Here is a 14,009-nt window from a genome sequence, read left to right on the forward strand (position 1 = left end):
TGTCTGTGTCTTTGCACCAACTTACAAACTCCTACTACAAGATAGCGCTGGGGTTAACAGACCTATCAGAGGTGCCCTGTAATTCTAGTATTTAGGAGGTTACAAGACAGACTGGTAAACTGGAGGCTAGCCTTGTCTAACGTTGAGTTTCAGACTAACCTACACTGTAGAGAAAGATCTTTTCTCAAAAGATTTCAAGCACAGAGCCTCAGGACATAGCTCAGTTGGTCCCATGCTTGCCTGCCACACACAAGACCCTGGGTCGTATGACGTCAAGCAGGTCGGCCATGGCGGTGCATGCCTGTAATCTCTGCACCCAGGAAGCAGAGTAAATCCTTATGTAAAGATCAGCTTTGGCTACCTTGGAAGTTTGGGGCCAGCCTGATCTACATAGGACCCTGTCTTAAAACAACAACAACAACAACAACAAAAAAAAAAAAAAAAAAAAAAAAAAAAAAAGCTGGGAGAGGGAGAAAAGAAGAGAAAAGGAACACCTGTAGTTTTGGGGTTTCTTTTTAGGGAAACGGGGGCCAGTAGGGAGGCAGCAAGCTCAATTGAATGACTGTAGCGAGTCCTGCTTACCAGACATGTGACTCACTTTGTCAATACATTACTCCCTTGAGGAAATGACTTTTCACCCCATTTTACCCTTATGGAAACTAAAGCAAAGAAACATGGCCAGCTCTCTAACCTGGTAGTAGCTCTATGAGTCTCTCACTACAAAGTCTTCCTTCTTCCTTGGGGCAAAGTAAAGTCCTGGACACTGAGAATCCTCCCACTTGGAGTAACAAGACACTGGGAACAAGACACTGTGGCCATGGGAAAGGAAATGAAAGCCTAGAGGTTTTGAATATTGGGAGGCCGGAAAAGGGAAGTGGTTGGTGTCCGAAACAAATTCTGCCTATATGACAACTGTGCCTGCAGCAGCCAGCTAGAGGACTGTCACTGTCACAAACTGGATGATATAATTATACACAGGGCATCCTAACTCATGTAGAGAATCCCCTGTAAGACGGCCCATGGAGTACAAGGTCATGGTCAAACCGAGAAGCTGGGCACGGGCTTGTATAGCCATTTGTTAATTATTTCCGAAGAAGTAAAAGGAAACTAATTTGAACCCTCAGGGCCTGCGTGGTATTAGCCGCACTCCAAGGTTTCTGCAGACACATGTAGCAAATAACCTCCACAGCAACAATGCAACTCTAGAACTTTCTACCCTCACAGTTACCATAGACAGCCTTAGGACAGTGCTCAAAACTTGGACTTCCAGGCACAGAACTACTCTGTCCTCTGACTCGGACCTTCTGTTTTCCCATGTGGACATGAGAAATGCAGGGGGACCGTGGAAACATCTGAGGCCTGGCTCCCCAGGGCCTGGAACAATGAGCATTGTACCATGTTACAACTCAGGGTTATTCTTTGTTTGACTCCTCCGTACAGAATGACAAAGTAAGCTACCAGTACGGCGTAGAGGAACCCAACCCAAAGGACTCCTCGTGTTCTGTTGAGCAAACGGAAGGCCATGAGTTTCTTACGGGGTAGCTCCACACAGTTAGTTCCCTTCTGTGTCGATGAGTCACGATCAGAAAGTGTTTTGTTCTCTCTTACCCTCTTGCTCTCTCCTCTTGTTCCTGCTCCCCCTCTTTCCCCATGCCCCTCCCCCTCTCTCCATATGCCTCTACTTTCCCTCCCCCACTTCTCTCAACTCCCCCCACCATGTCCTGAATAAACTTTATCCTATACTAAAAAAGAAAAGAAAAATGTTTCATAAATCTCAGACTCTAATGTGTCCTGAACAAATACATCCCCTTTGCTTATAAAAGTCTCCAATATTGGACCCGGGCCGGTTCATCTGGATTCGGCCATCATTAGCAGCTTTGGTCTAAACACAGCCTGAAGGACAGTACAGTTGAGGACACACCACTGGAAGCTGGGTCTAACTTGAGTCAAGTACTGACCTTCTCAAAACCCACCAAGTCCCTTCCTACCAGCCGGGACATTCAGATACCTGAACATTCGGCCCTATCTGAACATTCTATACTGGCTCAGGGCAGGTGACTTGGGGCATTTTCTATAACTTCTCATTGTATGTCAGTGGTCCCTACGGCTTTGGTTCACAGACCCTTCAATTATTTATTAGAATCTATACCTCTTTACAGAGAAGCAATAGTATGTGCACAAAATATGCCAAGTTACATATCACTTCAAAGTAGATGGACCCCAGATCAGGCCTGCAGGAAAAACTAAAATAGTAGACTCTTAGTCAGCTCTGCAGACACCTGGATTTTAACCCAAAAGCTCCTTTCAGACTTCCATGCTCCAGAAACAAAAGCACATGCAGACGTGTTGTTGTGAGCCATCAAATGACAGCAGGTGTTGGCCTGCAGGGAACATCTGGAACTCAACTTTCCAATAGTTGGGGGGTTGGAGGATGACCAAGCCTTGCTACCAAAAATCAGGCTACATTTTCTATAAGCAAAAGCGTGGGCCGCTACAGGTTCCAGGGGATAGGGGAATAGCCACTGGTGGAAGTTGCCCCTGCCAACAGTAGCCACGCTTCTTATAGGTTAGGGGTAAAAAGACGCATGTCCCACCAACACTTCAGGTTCTACCTTGTTCCCCAAGGAGCAGACAGTAGCCTCATCCCTCAAAGCAGAGGGTAGCAATGTCTGGGATGCCCCCAAGAACATCTTTCCAGGGTTAATAAAATGTGTTCAGGAGCTGAAGAGATGGCTCAGCAGTTAAGAGCACTGACAGCTAAAAGTAGTTAAGTGCTCTTCCAGAGAACCTGGGTCCAATTTCCAGCACCCACATGGCAGTTAGTGGCCTGTAACTCCTGTTTCAGGGGACCCAACACCCTCTCACAGACACACATGCAGTAAAAACACCAACATACACAAAATAATTTAAAAATTTTTTGTGCTCTGTAGGTAATGAAACACCAGTTTGGGTTTCCACCCTCCGTGCTCTGTAAAGGGGGACTCTCTGTGGCCATCTTCTTCATGGCTGAGGATCTGGTTGTCCCTGGGAACAAACTCCCACTGGAGGGTACAGTAGAAGGGACAGAGACTCTGCATATATTCCAAGCTCTCAGAACTTGGTCTTTGAAGGACATTGATTTACAGTCTATTGTCAAGGAGTTGGTTGTATTGCTTGTGCTTTTCCCTGGGATCCAAGGAGCAAAGAAGGGTGTGTGTGTGTGTGTGTGTGTGTGTGTGTGTGTGTGTATGTAACACTGAGATATTTCGTAGACAGAAAGTATAGGGAAACACTTAGACTTTGACACATTTTTGCAGTGAGTCTGTGTGACTGTTTCTGTTTGTAACCCACACAGATCAATTGTGGACCACAGTGGGAAGGGTGTCGTAGCAGAGGTGGCACTGAATAGACCAACCTGGGACATGTCATAGTCATGTAGTCATGTACAGATAAAAGGTGTGGTTTCGGTTTGAATTCCAGACTGCTACAGAGTCCCCTCTCTTCCCCCTTCCCCCCCAAAAAAAACCTCTGCCATGTGCAATCTAGCATCATTTTAGCAGTGTTCTCTGGTCCCCAAGGAGAAAACACAACCCTGAAGTCTGCTTGCAATATGACCATTTCCCATCCTGGGGCTGACATGAGCTTTGATTTATGCAATGTCACCTTACATTCAGACCTCTTTCAATTACTGCCTGGCGAACTTTGTCCAGGTCGTGCAGAAGGCAGGTACCTCTTCCCCTGTACTTTCTAAGGCTGTTGGAACATATTACGCTTATTTTTCTGTTACTTATTGATACGTGGGGAGGTCAGAGGTCAGATGGCAGGACTCTCTACTCCTCCTTTTCCATCAGGGGGTTTCAAGGGGAGAACTCAGGTCATCAGATTTAGTGACAATTGTCTTTATCAGCTAAGTCACCTCACTGGCCACTGTCCTGGCTAGTTTACTCTCAACTTGACAAGTTAGTTACCTGACAGCAAGTAACTAACTATTCTGAATATTGTTATCCTGGGCAAGTGGCCCTGGTGTGTATATCTTTAAAAAAAAAAAAAAAAAAAAAAAAGCAGGCTGAAAAGCTGTGAAGACCAAGAAATAGAATTCCTTCTTGGCCTCTGCCTCAGTTCCTGTCTCCAGGTTCCTGTCCTGAGTTTCTACTTTGGCTTTTCCCAATGACAGACTGTTACCTGAAAGCCAGTTAAATCTTTCCTCCCTGAGTTATTTTGGTCATGGTGTCTCATCACAGCAATAGAAACACCCTAAGTAAGATTGTCTCTTTAACACCTCAGAAAGCAAGATGTCACAGGTTTCCTATCTGCTGCAGAAAGGGGGCGTAGGAGAAACAGAGAGAGCATGAACGCACAGTAAGTACCCTGGAGGAGCCAAGGGCTCCATCACCCCTTGATCCACTTCTGTGGGCAAACCTAGCAGATAAAAAGAAAGAAGGGGGAGGGGAGGGAAGAAAGGAGGGAGGGAGGGAGAAAAGAAAAGAAAAGAGGAGAAAGGAAAAGAAAGGAAAGGAAAGAAAAGGAAAAAAAGAAGAAAACAGGAGCATATCCTCTTAAGGCACACCATGCCAGGAGCATGGGGACAACCATAGGGCTGGACCATTTCAAACTTCCGTCCTGCAGTGCCAAATTCAAAGTGAGCTCAAATCCCTGAGGGGAGCTTCGGATGCTTGTTGACACATTTGGAGCCGCTGATAACTGCTTTTCGGAATTCCTACTCAGCTTTTAAAAGGGGAAGCACAAGTATTTATAGCAGTGAGTGAGCTATTTCCTATGGCTCTGCCCTCTGCCCGCCTGGAACACAGCCAAGTTTGCGCAATGCCCTCCTCACCCGGCACCGAGCGGGGAATCTTGGGAGGCTGGGCTACAGCAGAGCTTTGCCAAGTCAGGCACAACCACGCGCGCCGTCAAGTTGGCATCCCTACTCACAAAGACGCCGTTACAATAAAATGACCTGGCTCTATCTGCTGCTCGAGGTGGGAGGAGAGACGATTCTTCCAGACTGGACTGCAATCTTGCCTCACCCTCGTCCCAAGCAGAGGGCTTTGAACACAACCTAAGCATTTCTCGCCTTCTGGTTCTCACGCATTAAGGGAGACAATGGAGATCTACTGGCCTGCTCTGCACAGAGAGGATCGGGATCGGAGTACTCTTGCCTTTCCGGAGTAACACAGCTGGCTGGGGACAGTCTCCCAAGAAGGAGCCCTTCTGCCAACACCTAACGGGGCTCCTGCCTATCTCTTGCTTCCTTCAGACGAGCACTGCTCCTCCCGTGAGCATGGACAGAATCAACTGGATGAGCATAGTACCACAGGCACGGCGCCTAGCTCCTCTCTAGGAAGGGCTGATCCCATGTCACAGAAGCAGAAAGCGATCCACCTCGTTCACACGGCTACCAAGATATAGAACAGGGTTTAAAAGACAGAACTAAGAGAAAGGAAGGAAGGAAGGAAGGAAGGAAGGAAGGAAGGAAGGAAGGAAGGAAGGAAGGAAGGAAGGAAGGAAGGAAGGAAGGAAGGATGGATGGATGGAAGGAAAAACAAAAGAACCCAACAAACTAAGATTTGATCTGGCTATACTCTCTCTGGGTATACACTCAGATGAATCAAACCAAGGATAGCATTGTCACGCCTTCATATCCCTCTTTACTGGATCCCTCTTCACAGATTTCAGGTTATAGAACCAATCTGACTACCCTTGCCCTTGCTTATAGAGAACAGTAGCCTAGGCTTGATTCCCCCCCCCTCGTGCACCCCCCCTTCCCCCAGCAACTACTGGAAAGTTGCGTTCCAGATGTTCCCTGCAGGCTAACACCTGCTGTCGTTTGATGGCTCACAACAACACGTCTGCATGTGTTTTTGTTTCTGGAGCACCAAAGTCTGGGGGTCGGACTTGGGGCCTGGAGAGATGGCTCAGTGGTTAAGAGCACTGACTGTTCTTCTAGAAGTCCTGAGTTCAATTCCCAGCAACCACATGGTGGCTCACAACCATCTGTAATGGGATCTGATGCCCTCTTTTGGTGTGTCTGAAGACAGCTACAGTGTACTTATATATAATAAATAAATCTTTAAAAGAAAAAAAAAAGGTCTGAGGGGAGCTTTTGGGTTAAGATCCAGGTGTCTGCAGAGCTGACTGAAAGTCTATTTTTTTTTTTTTTTTTTACTTTTTCCTGCAGGCCTGGATCTGAGGCCCATCTACTTTCAAGGCCAGGAATGGCCTGAAATATATGTATTATACCATAGGCACTTACCGTTGCTTCTCTGCGGAGACAATGTATACATTTTAATACATAATTAAAGGGGCCTTTTTTTTTTTCAGTCTGGAGACTAAAAAGTAATGTGGCGTGTATACACATGGCATATAAGTTTTAAAAAGGACAATCATTGGGCTGAAGAGATGGCTCAGAGGTTAAGAGCACTGACTGCTCTTCCAGAGGTCCTGAGTTCAATTCTCAGCAACCACATGGTGGCTCACAACCATCTGTAATGGGATCTGGTGCCCTCTTCTGGTGTGTCTGAAGACAGCTACAGTATATTCCTATACCTAAAATAAATATATTAAAAAAAAAAAAAAAAAAAAAGGACAATCATGTCCTTTGCAGGAAAGTAGTGAAACTTGAGATTCATCTTAATCAATACAAGCCAGACTCAGAGGTCGAAGACGGCACATATGTGGAACCACAGCTTAAGTTTTGTGTACATATATACGGCAGGAAGGATAAGGGGACTATTTGTTGAGGAGGAAGTGGACCAGTGGGAAGAAAGGATAGAAACAAGAAGAGTAATGGCAAGTGACCATGGGCAAAGTATGTGACATACATATATCACATCAGGACACCTATTATTTTGTACAATAGTTCATTAACTATTAAAAATTCACCCATCGGTCCTAAAACTCTTTGAACAAAACCACAGAGAGGAACATGTTTCCCAGGACTCCAGATAACAAGGTCTCCGGCCCCAGCACTCAGTAATAGGATGAAGGAAACCAAAGGTGCTACCTCATAGCCACATTGCTACCATCGATCACTATGGGCCGCAGGAAGCTGGCTGGATCTCCGCCAGCCTCTTCCAGGCCTGGTCCCAGGCCCTCCTGGGCAGAGTCTCGAACCCCGCAGCATCCGCGGGGCATCAGAACTACCCCGGTGCCACTGGCTGGATCCTCCTGGGCCCTTGGGCGGCTGCCGGTCTGGATCAACTCTTGCAGCACGTCATTGACCAAGGCACCGTCGCCCAGTTTGCCCAGCACCTTGACCACGTCCTCCTGGCTGTAGCCCAGTTTCTGGAAAAATTCCATCTTGCTCCGACGCTCCATATCGTGCCAACTGTTGCTTGGCCCGGCTCCTGCCCCGAGCTTCCTCCTGGCTGAGCGGCTCGGGCATGAGCTAAAAAGAAAACGCAGCAGTTAGAAGTTTGCTGAGCAGCCTGGCAGCCAGGCCCCTGGGTGAGAAGGGCATGCCGCGCGTGCTCCCCCCCTCGTGGCGTTATCTTTCAGGAAATCATGTGGCTCCAGGTCCCCTTGGGGATTTTCAGTTGCTTGGTGTGGCTGGTAAGCCACCGATGCAATCACGCCTCTTTTAGTGTATTCTCTGATGCTTTGTTCCTGTGTGCCTGTGCAGGGAAAGTGAGCCGGGGCCCCCGGGTGGCCAGAGCACACCAGGGGACCAAACCAGAAGCAAGATGCCATCCACCCAGATTTCTGGACTGAAGGGGTCAGCACGAATACCTCTGGGTGTCGCTGGATTGGAGAAAAGGGCTTTTCAAATCAGGTCTTTGGGGACACACTCTCACCCTACAGCAGATGCTCTACAAGAAGAGACAAGGCACTTTAGACACACGCATGGGCTTAGGAGGGTGGAGGGATTGCTGTGGTTGTGAGCAAGTTAGGGCGTGAGATCTGGGGACGAACCAACTGACTCTTCGATCCCCAATTTGCAGCCGCCAGAACAGTGACTTTCCCTTGTGTCACTTGACTGGATGGTTACAGCGGTGGCAGGCAGTGTAGACCGCTGGCTCACCCACAAGAGAGCACACACAGAAGGGAGGCTCTCCCAGAAAGGCGAGGCTACCCAGGAATCCATCTCTGTTCTCTAGCTCTATTAACTGACTCAGATCACACTTAACATTATAAATAAACAGTCCAGACTCCTATCTGGCTCTTCCTCTGGGGACACCCAGCATGGCCTGTCACATCTCCCTGTGTGTGTGTGTGTATCTGACAGTTGTGTTGAAAGGGTGTGGGGGGCGGGGAATGGGAATATTCAGGACACCCTGGGACTCTCTACTAGTCACAGAAACTTGACAGCAATTCAAAACGTCTAAAAATGTAGAGACAATCGTGAAAGCATAGGTACCCATAAAGAAGTCAAACAGCAGAAGTAAAAGGTATAAAACACCATCTACACCTCCAGAGCCTCCTACGCAGGTCTTCTGTTGGCATGTCTCCTGCGCTTTCTCTGTGCACCTACCTACGTTTAATCAAGACACACAGATATGGCCTTAGAATTGTCACTGGTTTATTTCTGCATTCATGACGCCAATGCCTTTCTCCTTTAAAACTCACCTTGGACATCTTGCCTGGCCAGTTTCCTGGATCTGGCTGCTATATGCCCAGAATCAAACTTGTCGGTGAATGAATGAATGAGTGAATGAATGGTGGTCTTTAGGATTAACCATTTGCCGTATGACACAAATTTAGTCCATCTTCTCTTTTCGATGTTACAGCTGCTGCTCACTGAAGATTCTTACCCATGCACCTGTCATTGCCTCCCCCACAACCCTCCCATCCCCCACCCCCAACCCCCACCTTCCCAAGCTATGGATTCTTCTGTTCTTCTGTATTAACCCTTGACAGCACGTGTGCTTCTGGGCTAGCCTCCCTACTTAGCTGTCGCATGCTTCTAAAGACCTGTCCCTTCCAGGGCAGGAACAGGGACAGAACTAAGTAGGTCAGAGCCTGCCAGGCACAGAGCATTTCAAATACAACCTTCTAGGCAGAGAGACCTCTACTGCTGCCCCGACATGCTTGGTCCCGCTCTGCTCCTACGCAAGCTCTCTGGACCCAGAATTGTATTTTTAATAAAACTCTGACCATGTTTCCATCTACCCCAGCCCCTAGTGACAGAAAAGACGCCAAGTTCCTGAACATGCAGAACAGCTATGTCACCCCGTGGCCCTGACCTCGGGCCACCCCACTACCTACCAGTGTGGTTCAGCTAGTTCTTACTCAGAGTGAAATGAATCTCTTCCTCATATCTAAATATTCCAGAATGTTCCCAAACGATGTGCTTTTCCCTGTTTTGGTTTGCCACTTTGAATTTCAGTGCACATACCACTGGGAGGGACCCTCTTGGTCTCTACAGACCTAATAAGAGCTTGGCCATGCCGTCCACCAAAGCACATGACACTTAGTGAGCCCTCACATGGATTATTATTGATTCTTCTCCAGCGACTCGATCGTTCTGGCCTGTCTGCCTCTTAGCAGCACCTGTACAGAGAGCTCAGTAGTTTTTTTGTTTTTTCTAATGGATGGTGGGCTGGGGTTTTCCTCTCTTCCTACACGTTTTTCCTTGAGTTGTAAATCTCAAAGAACAGCAACCACTAGAGGCCCCAAAGGAGACCACCCAGTGTCCCCTTTGATTACTGACTTCCACATCCAGCGAGTCAGTAACTGTTTCCTGGACACCTTGTGTACCCACCCTGCCCTCCACACACAGAGACACTGTCTGGTCCTCTCGCTCCAACCTACTCTCTCTGGCTCCACAGAGACAAAACAGAGCACGCTGTAATCTCACCTGCTCCTAATCTACTCTGGAAAACAGACCAATGTGTGTGTGTGTGTGTGTGTGTGTGTGTGTGTGTGTGTGTGTGTGTGTGTGTGTGGTGAGTAGTAAGTCATAAGCCAAAAATAAGCTTCACTGGTTGTTTCGGGTTTGGCTTTTTGTTTGTTTGTATTTGAGTGTGTGTGTGTATCTGTGTGTTTATGTCTGTGTGTATGTGTGTGTAGTTGTGTGTGCTGGCGTGCTCAGTGGTTGTCAGAGGATATCTTGTAAGAGCCTCTTCTCTCCTTCCATCAGCGTGGCTCCTGGGGATGGAAATGAGGTTGCTGGGTTTAGCAGCCTGTGCCCTTTCCTGCTGAGCCATCTCATGAGCACAGAACAATTGGTTAGAAAAATATGCTCCCCAGAGCTAGAAAGATGTCTTAACACTTGAGAGCTCTTAAGAGTTCTTGCAAAGGAACTGAGTTCAGTTCCCAGCAGCTACGTTTACCATCTGTAAATCCAGTTCCAAGAATTGGATGCTTTCTTCTGGCCTCTAAGGGCACCAAGCAAATACTCCGTGCAGGTACATACATGCAGGCAAAATACTTACACACACAAACAAGTCACATATTAGAGAAAGAATAAGAAAGGTGTGTCTTCAAGCTACAGATGAGGAATGATTTATCTCCTCTTGAGGGGTATGGAGGGATGGTCCAGGCTCGGCAGGTAAAGTTGCTCTCCACCGAGGGTGATGAGCTGAGTTTGATTCCCTGAGAGAATCGACTTATGGAGCCTATTCACATGCATCAATACGTACATGTAAAAATGGTGTCAGGGAAGGCCAGAGAAGTCCTCAGAAGGAACTCAACATGCAGTTTGTCCCACGCCACCCAACATCACTAATGCCAAACCATTCATTACTCAAAGACTCCGCTCCTCCAAACTTCCACGTTCCTCCATCCTGCTCAGAGGAAAGCTCAAAATTCATCCACAGGAGAACCAGGGCCTTACAGTAAGCTCTGTTCTCCTTCTATCCCCTAACTGCATGTCTCTGGTCCAGCCTCACCTCTAATGAGCACTTCTCTCTGGACCTAGGCCTAGGGTCTAACTTTGGACTAAACTTCACATAGGAAAAGCATCCTCCCCTCACACTTAAGTGGGGGGTCCATCACTGTTCCACAAGGCTTCTCCCCCATCTGGAATATCTGTTCTCCTCACAGGCTAAGCCTACTATTGCATTTTCTGGAAGCTTCTATGAGCCCGTCACCCCTCAGTGCCCTGCACCCCTGAACTTACTTCAGAGAGAAAGGAAGAACTGAAAGATGACAGCAGAGATAGATATAGTCACTTTCCCAGCTGGATGCAGTTGGGGCACAGATCTCTTTGTGAGTTCCAGGTTAGCCTGGTCTACAGAGTGAGTATCAGGACAGCCAGGGCTACACAGAGGAAATCTGTGTCAAAACTCAAAAAAAAAAAAAAAAACCAGAAACATACATGTTCCCACTGTGTCTTCCCATGTAGACAGACCATTTGTATGAACTCTTACTTAAACTTCCCGTTTCTCTCGTTGGGGAAACAGTCTAGATGCACAGGTTCTCCTTTCGGGGCTGGGGAAACTGAGGCTATGTAGCTAGTCAATGGCAGAGAGTAACCTTAGTAAGTGCCGGAAACAACTTGTTATCTTGAGTCATGGGCTCGGCACAGAGGTAGCACATTACCGTTGCAGAAATGGAAAAATCTAAAATGTCCGCCGAATGGCTTCAGCCCCGCAGCAGGAACATCTCCATGGGGAGCCCTCTGTATATTTTGTAACTACTGCCGTGTGGGACAAAAGCGAGAACACTTAAAACAAAAAGACTTGCCCCAGATGGGATGAAGCCTTCCCGCCTCCCTATGGCTGTGTCTTTCTGTGAAGCCAGCAAGTCATCTGCCACAGACCCTGTTCAGTGAAGGCTTTCAAAAGGTAGGTGTGCCACCACACAGCTGTTTTTAGACAGCTGTTAGTTACAAAGCTAACGGAGAAATCACCTACTTCGGAAAATAATTCTCCCTCGGGACCTTAACAGTGACTTTAGTTCCTTTTAAGACAAATGATTTCTAAATAAGGGAGGGACCAGGGGTAGGGGCCTGCTCTCAGGAGCCTCTCCACTTTGATGAGCTCCTCTTTGAGCTGTTAGCTCTCGGCTGCTTAAGTGTGACCTTGCTATTTTTAAGACCTTAGCATCTGAACAGCTTCATCTATGTTTTCTTCCTTAATCTTGACTGGGAGTCCCAGACAGCCCAGAAGATTAGTAAAAAAAAAAATATCTTACAGATTTCATCACAAGACCTCGAAAGCATCCCGACCCCCCCCCCCATTAGGACTGAGAGCAGACACGACTTTTCTGTGTCCCTTCTAAAAAGCAGTAAATCCAGGTCGGAGGATCCCTGAGTCAAAAACCTGCAATCCCTGCCTGAAGAACGTCTGGGCAACTGAGGAGAAACTGAAAGGGGAGGGAAGGTGAAGGAAAAAGAAACAGCAGTCCCCCTGTGCACTGCCTCATTATGAGGGGCTGCCTCCTGAATTGTGGAAACCCCACCTCCTTTTGAGGTGGAAAGTGTGACCCTGTTCCTCATGTGGTTGTTTGGGTGAGGAAGCTAAGGGAAACAGCCTTTGGTGCCAAGAACTACTAAATGGTGATTATTTGTCGTCCGGACTAGAGAGCGCCCTCCAGTGGCCACCGGTAGTGCAAACCCACAGCGCTGAGCCCCAAATTTCTCATTAGGCACCCTGTCCTGGCCCACAGGCCACTTGAAGTCCTCACAACGGTGAGGAGAAAGTCACCCTGTTCCTAGCTTCTCAACAACTTCATGAAGTTTGGTGGGTCTGCACAGATTTCCAGTCCCTAGGTGGAACTAGCTATCAGTCAGGTTTGGTTTGGTTTGGTTTTGTCAGTTAGAGTTTGAGGAAGTCACAGAAAATGAGTCTAAGGTCTCATCCCACAGGGCTGGCTTTTTTTTTTTTTTTTTTTTTTGCCTGCTCACTTCTGCCTTTTTAAAGGAGAATGTGTAATTTAAAAACACATCTTAGTGGCACAGTTCTTGCCTGGCATGCACAAGTCCTGTATAGTGAGTGGTCCACACACCGCTCACCCATCTCCAGAACTCTCCATCCCTTGAAATCCATCCCACCCCACAGCCCCCACCCCCGCCCTCAATATGTTGTTTGTGTTCACTCATGAACTTCTTCGCCGGCCTCTTGGCTACTGTTTGTCTTATGAACATGAACGCTCCAGCCTGGACTTCTGTTTTCTCCTCAAACTTATCCCCCACCCATACGTCTCTGCTGCTGTAGGTCACTTACAGGTGTGCCCGAAGCGTTTACAGCGACGGTCCACAGACCGACCCATGTTCCAGGTCCAGATTAGCAGCATCTGGCCTGGAGGAAAACTTGGGTGACGAAACTTGGGTTTCTAGTTCTGCAAAGAATTGGCCAAATCAGGCTAAGACCAGCCAATCTCTCCAGCCAGGAAACTAGGCACCCCCAAAACCAGTGTCTGAACTGGTAGACACCTTAGTGAGCCCGAGAAACGTAAAGCAATCTCCACGCCTAAACTCCACAGCATCCAACGTTGTACCCGAGCCGGCAGATGGAAGGTTTACTTCAATTGGCAGGATTAACCCCCGTTCTCCCCCCACTCCCCACCCCCACATAACAATCCTTGTTAAAAGTGAGCAGACACTACATCGAAAGGCAGTTAAAGATGCTTACCGTATTTCCATGATGTGAGTGCCTAACAGAGCTAAGGCAGCCCTCACACACCAGTCTCAAACCTGCCCTTCTCCCATGGCCCTTGACTGAAGTCTATACTGTGCCTGCCACGCTCACTGATAACAGGGCACAAGCACTCACCAGCAGGGTGTTTCCCTCGGGCTCTCCCAGCCGCCTTGGCCCAGCGGCCTGAGCCTCCACACTGACCCTCTCTTAGCAGCTAGGGAGTGCTCGCTCAGTCCCTCAGGAGTTGCTGGAGTCACTGGAGGGCCGAAAGCCCAGGCCACACCCCTGCTAGAAGCTGATCCACGCCTGGTCTGCGCTCCACTTCCTGCGCAAGTCACGTTCGGCTGCAAAAGGTAACTTAAGACTTTGTGTTAAAAAGAAAAGGAAGAAAGCAGTGAGGGGTAGGAAGTTCACGCCTCCGCCCAGAAAAATCAAAGTACAGCAACGGCTGCAAAACAATCGCGCCTCCTCCCGGGACAGCCAGAAGTCCGAGGGGAAAAAGCACCAGGA

At 48.0% G+C, this 14,009-nt stretch overlaps 1 protein-coding gene across 1 annotated transcript in view; it reads right to left on the reverse strand.

Moving 5' to 3' along the window:
* ZC3H12D (zinc finger CCCH-type containing 12D) overlaps positions 1-13,690 on the reverse strand; it is a gene marked incomplete at its 3' end in the record, with an annotated part of 35,214 nt that extends 21,524 nt beyond the window's left edge. The window contains exons 1-2 of the mRNA XM_080941733.1: positions 13,635-13,690; positions 6,983-7,366 (exon numbers count right to left, since the gene is read on the reverse strand). Coding sequence (XP_080797859.1) covers positions 6,983-7,296 — 314 coding nt within the window. The 5' untranslated portion in view covers positions 7,297-7,366; positions 13,635-13,690. The remainder of the gene's footprint in view (positions 1-6,982; positions 7,367-13,634) is intronic.
* Between the last annotated feature and the right edge of the window lie 319 nt (positions 13,691-14,009).

This window comes from Micromys minutus (genome assembly GCF_963924665.1).
Source record: "Micromys minutus genome assembly, chromosome: 30".
NCBI classification, from domain to species: Eukaryota; Metazoa; Chordata; class Mammalia; order Rodentia; family Muridae; genus Micromys; species Micromys minutus.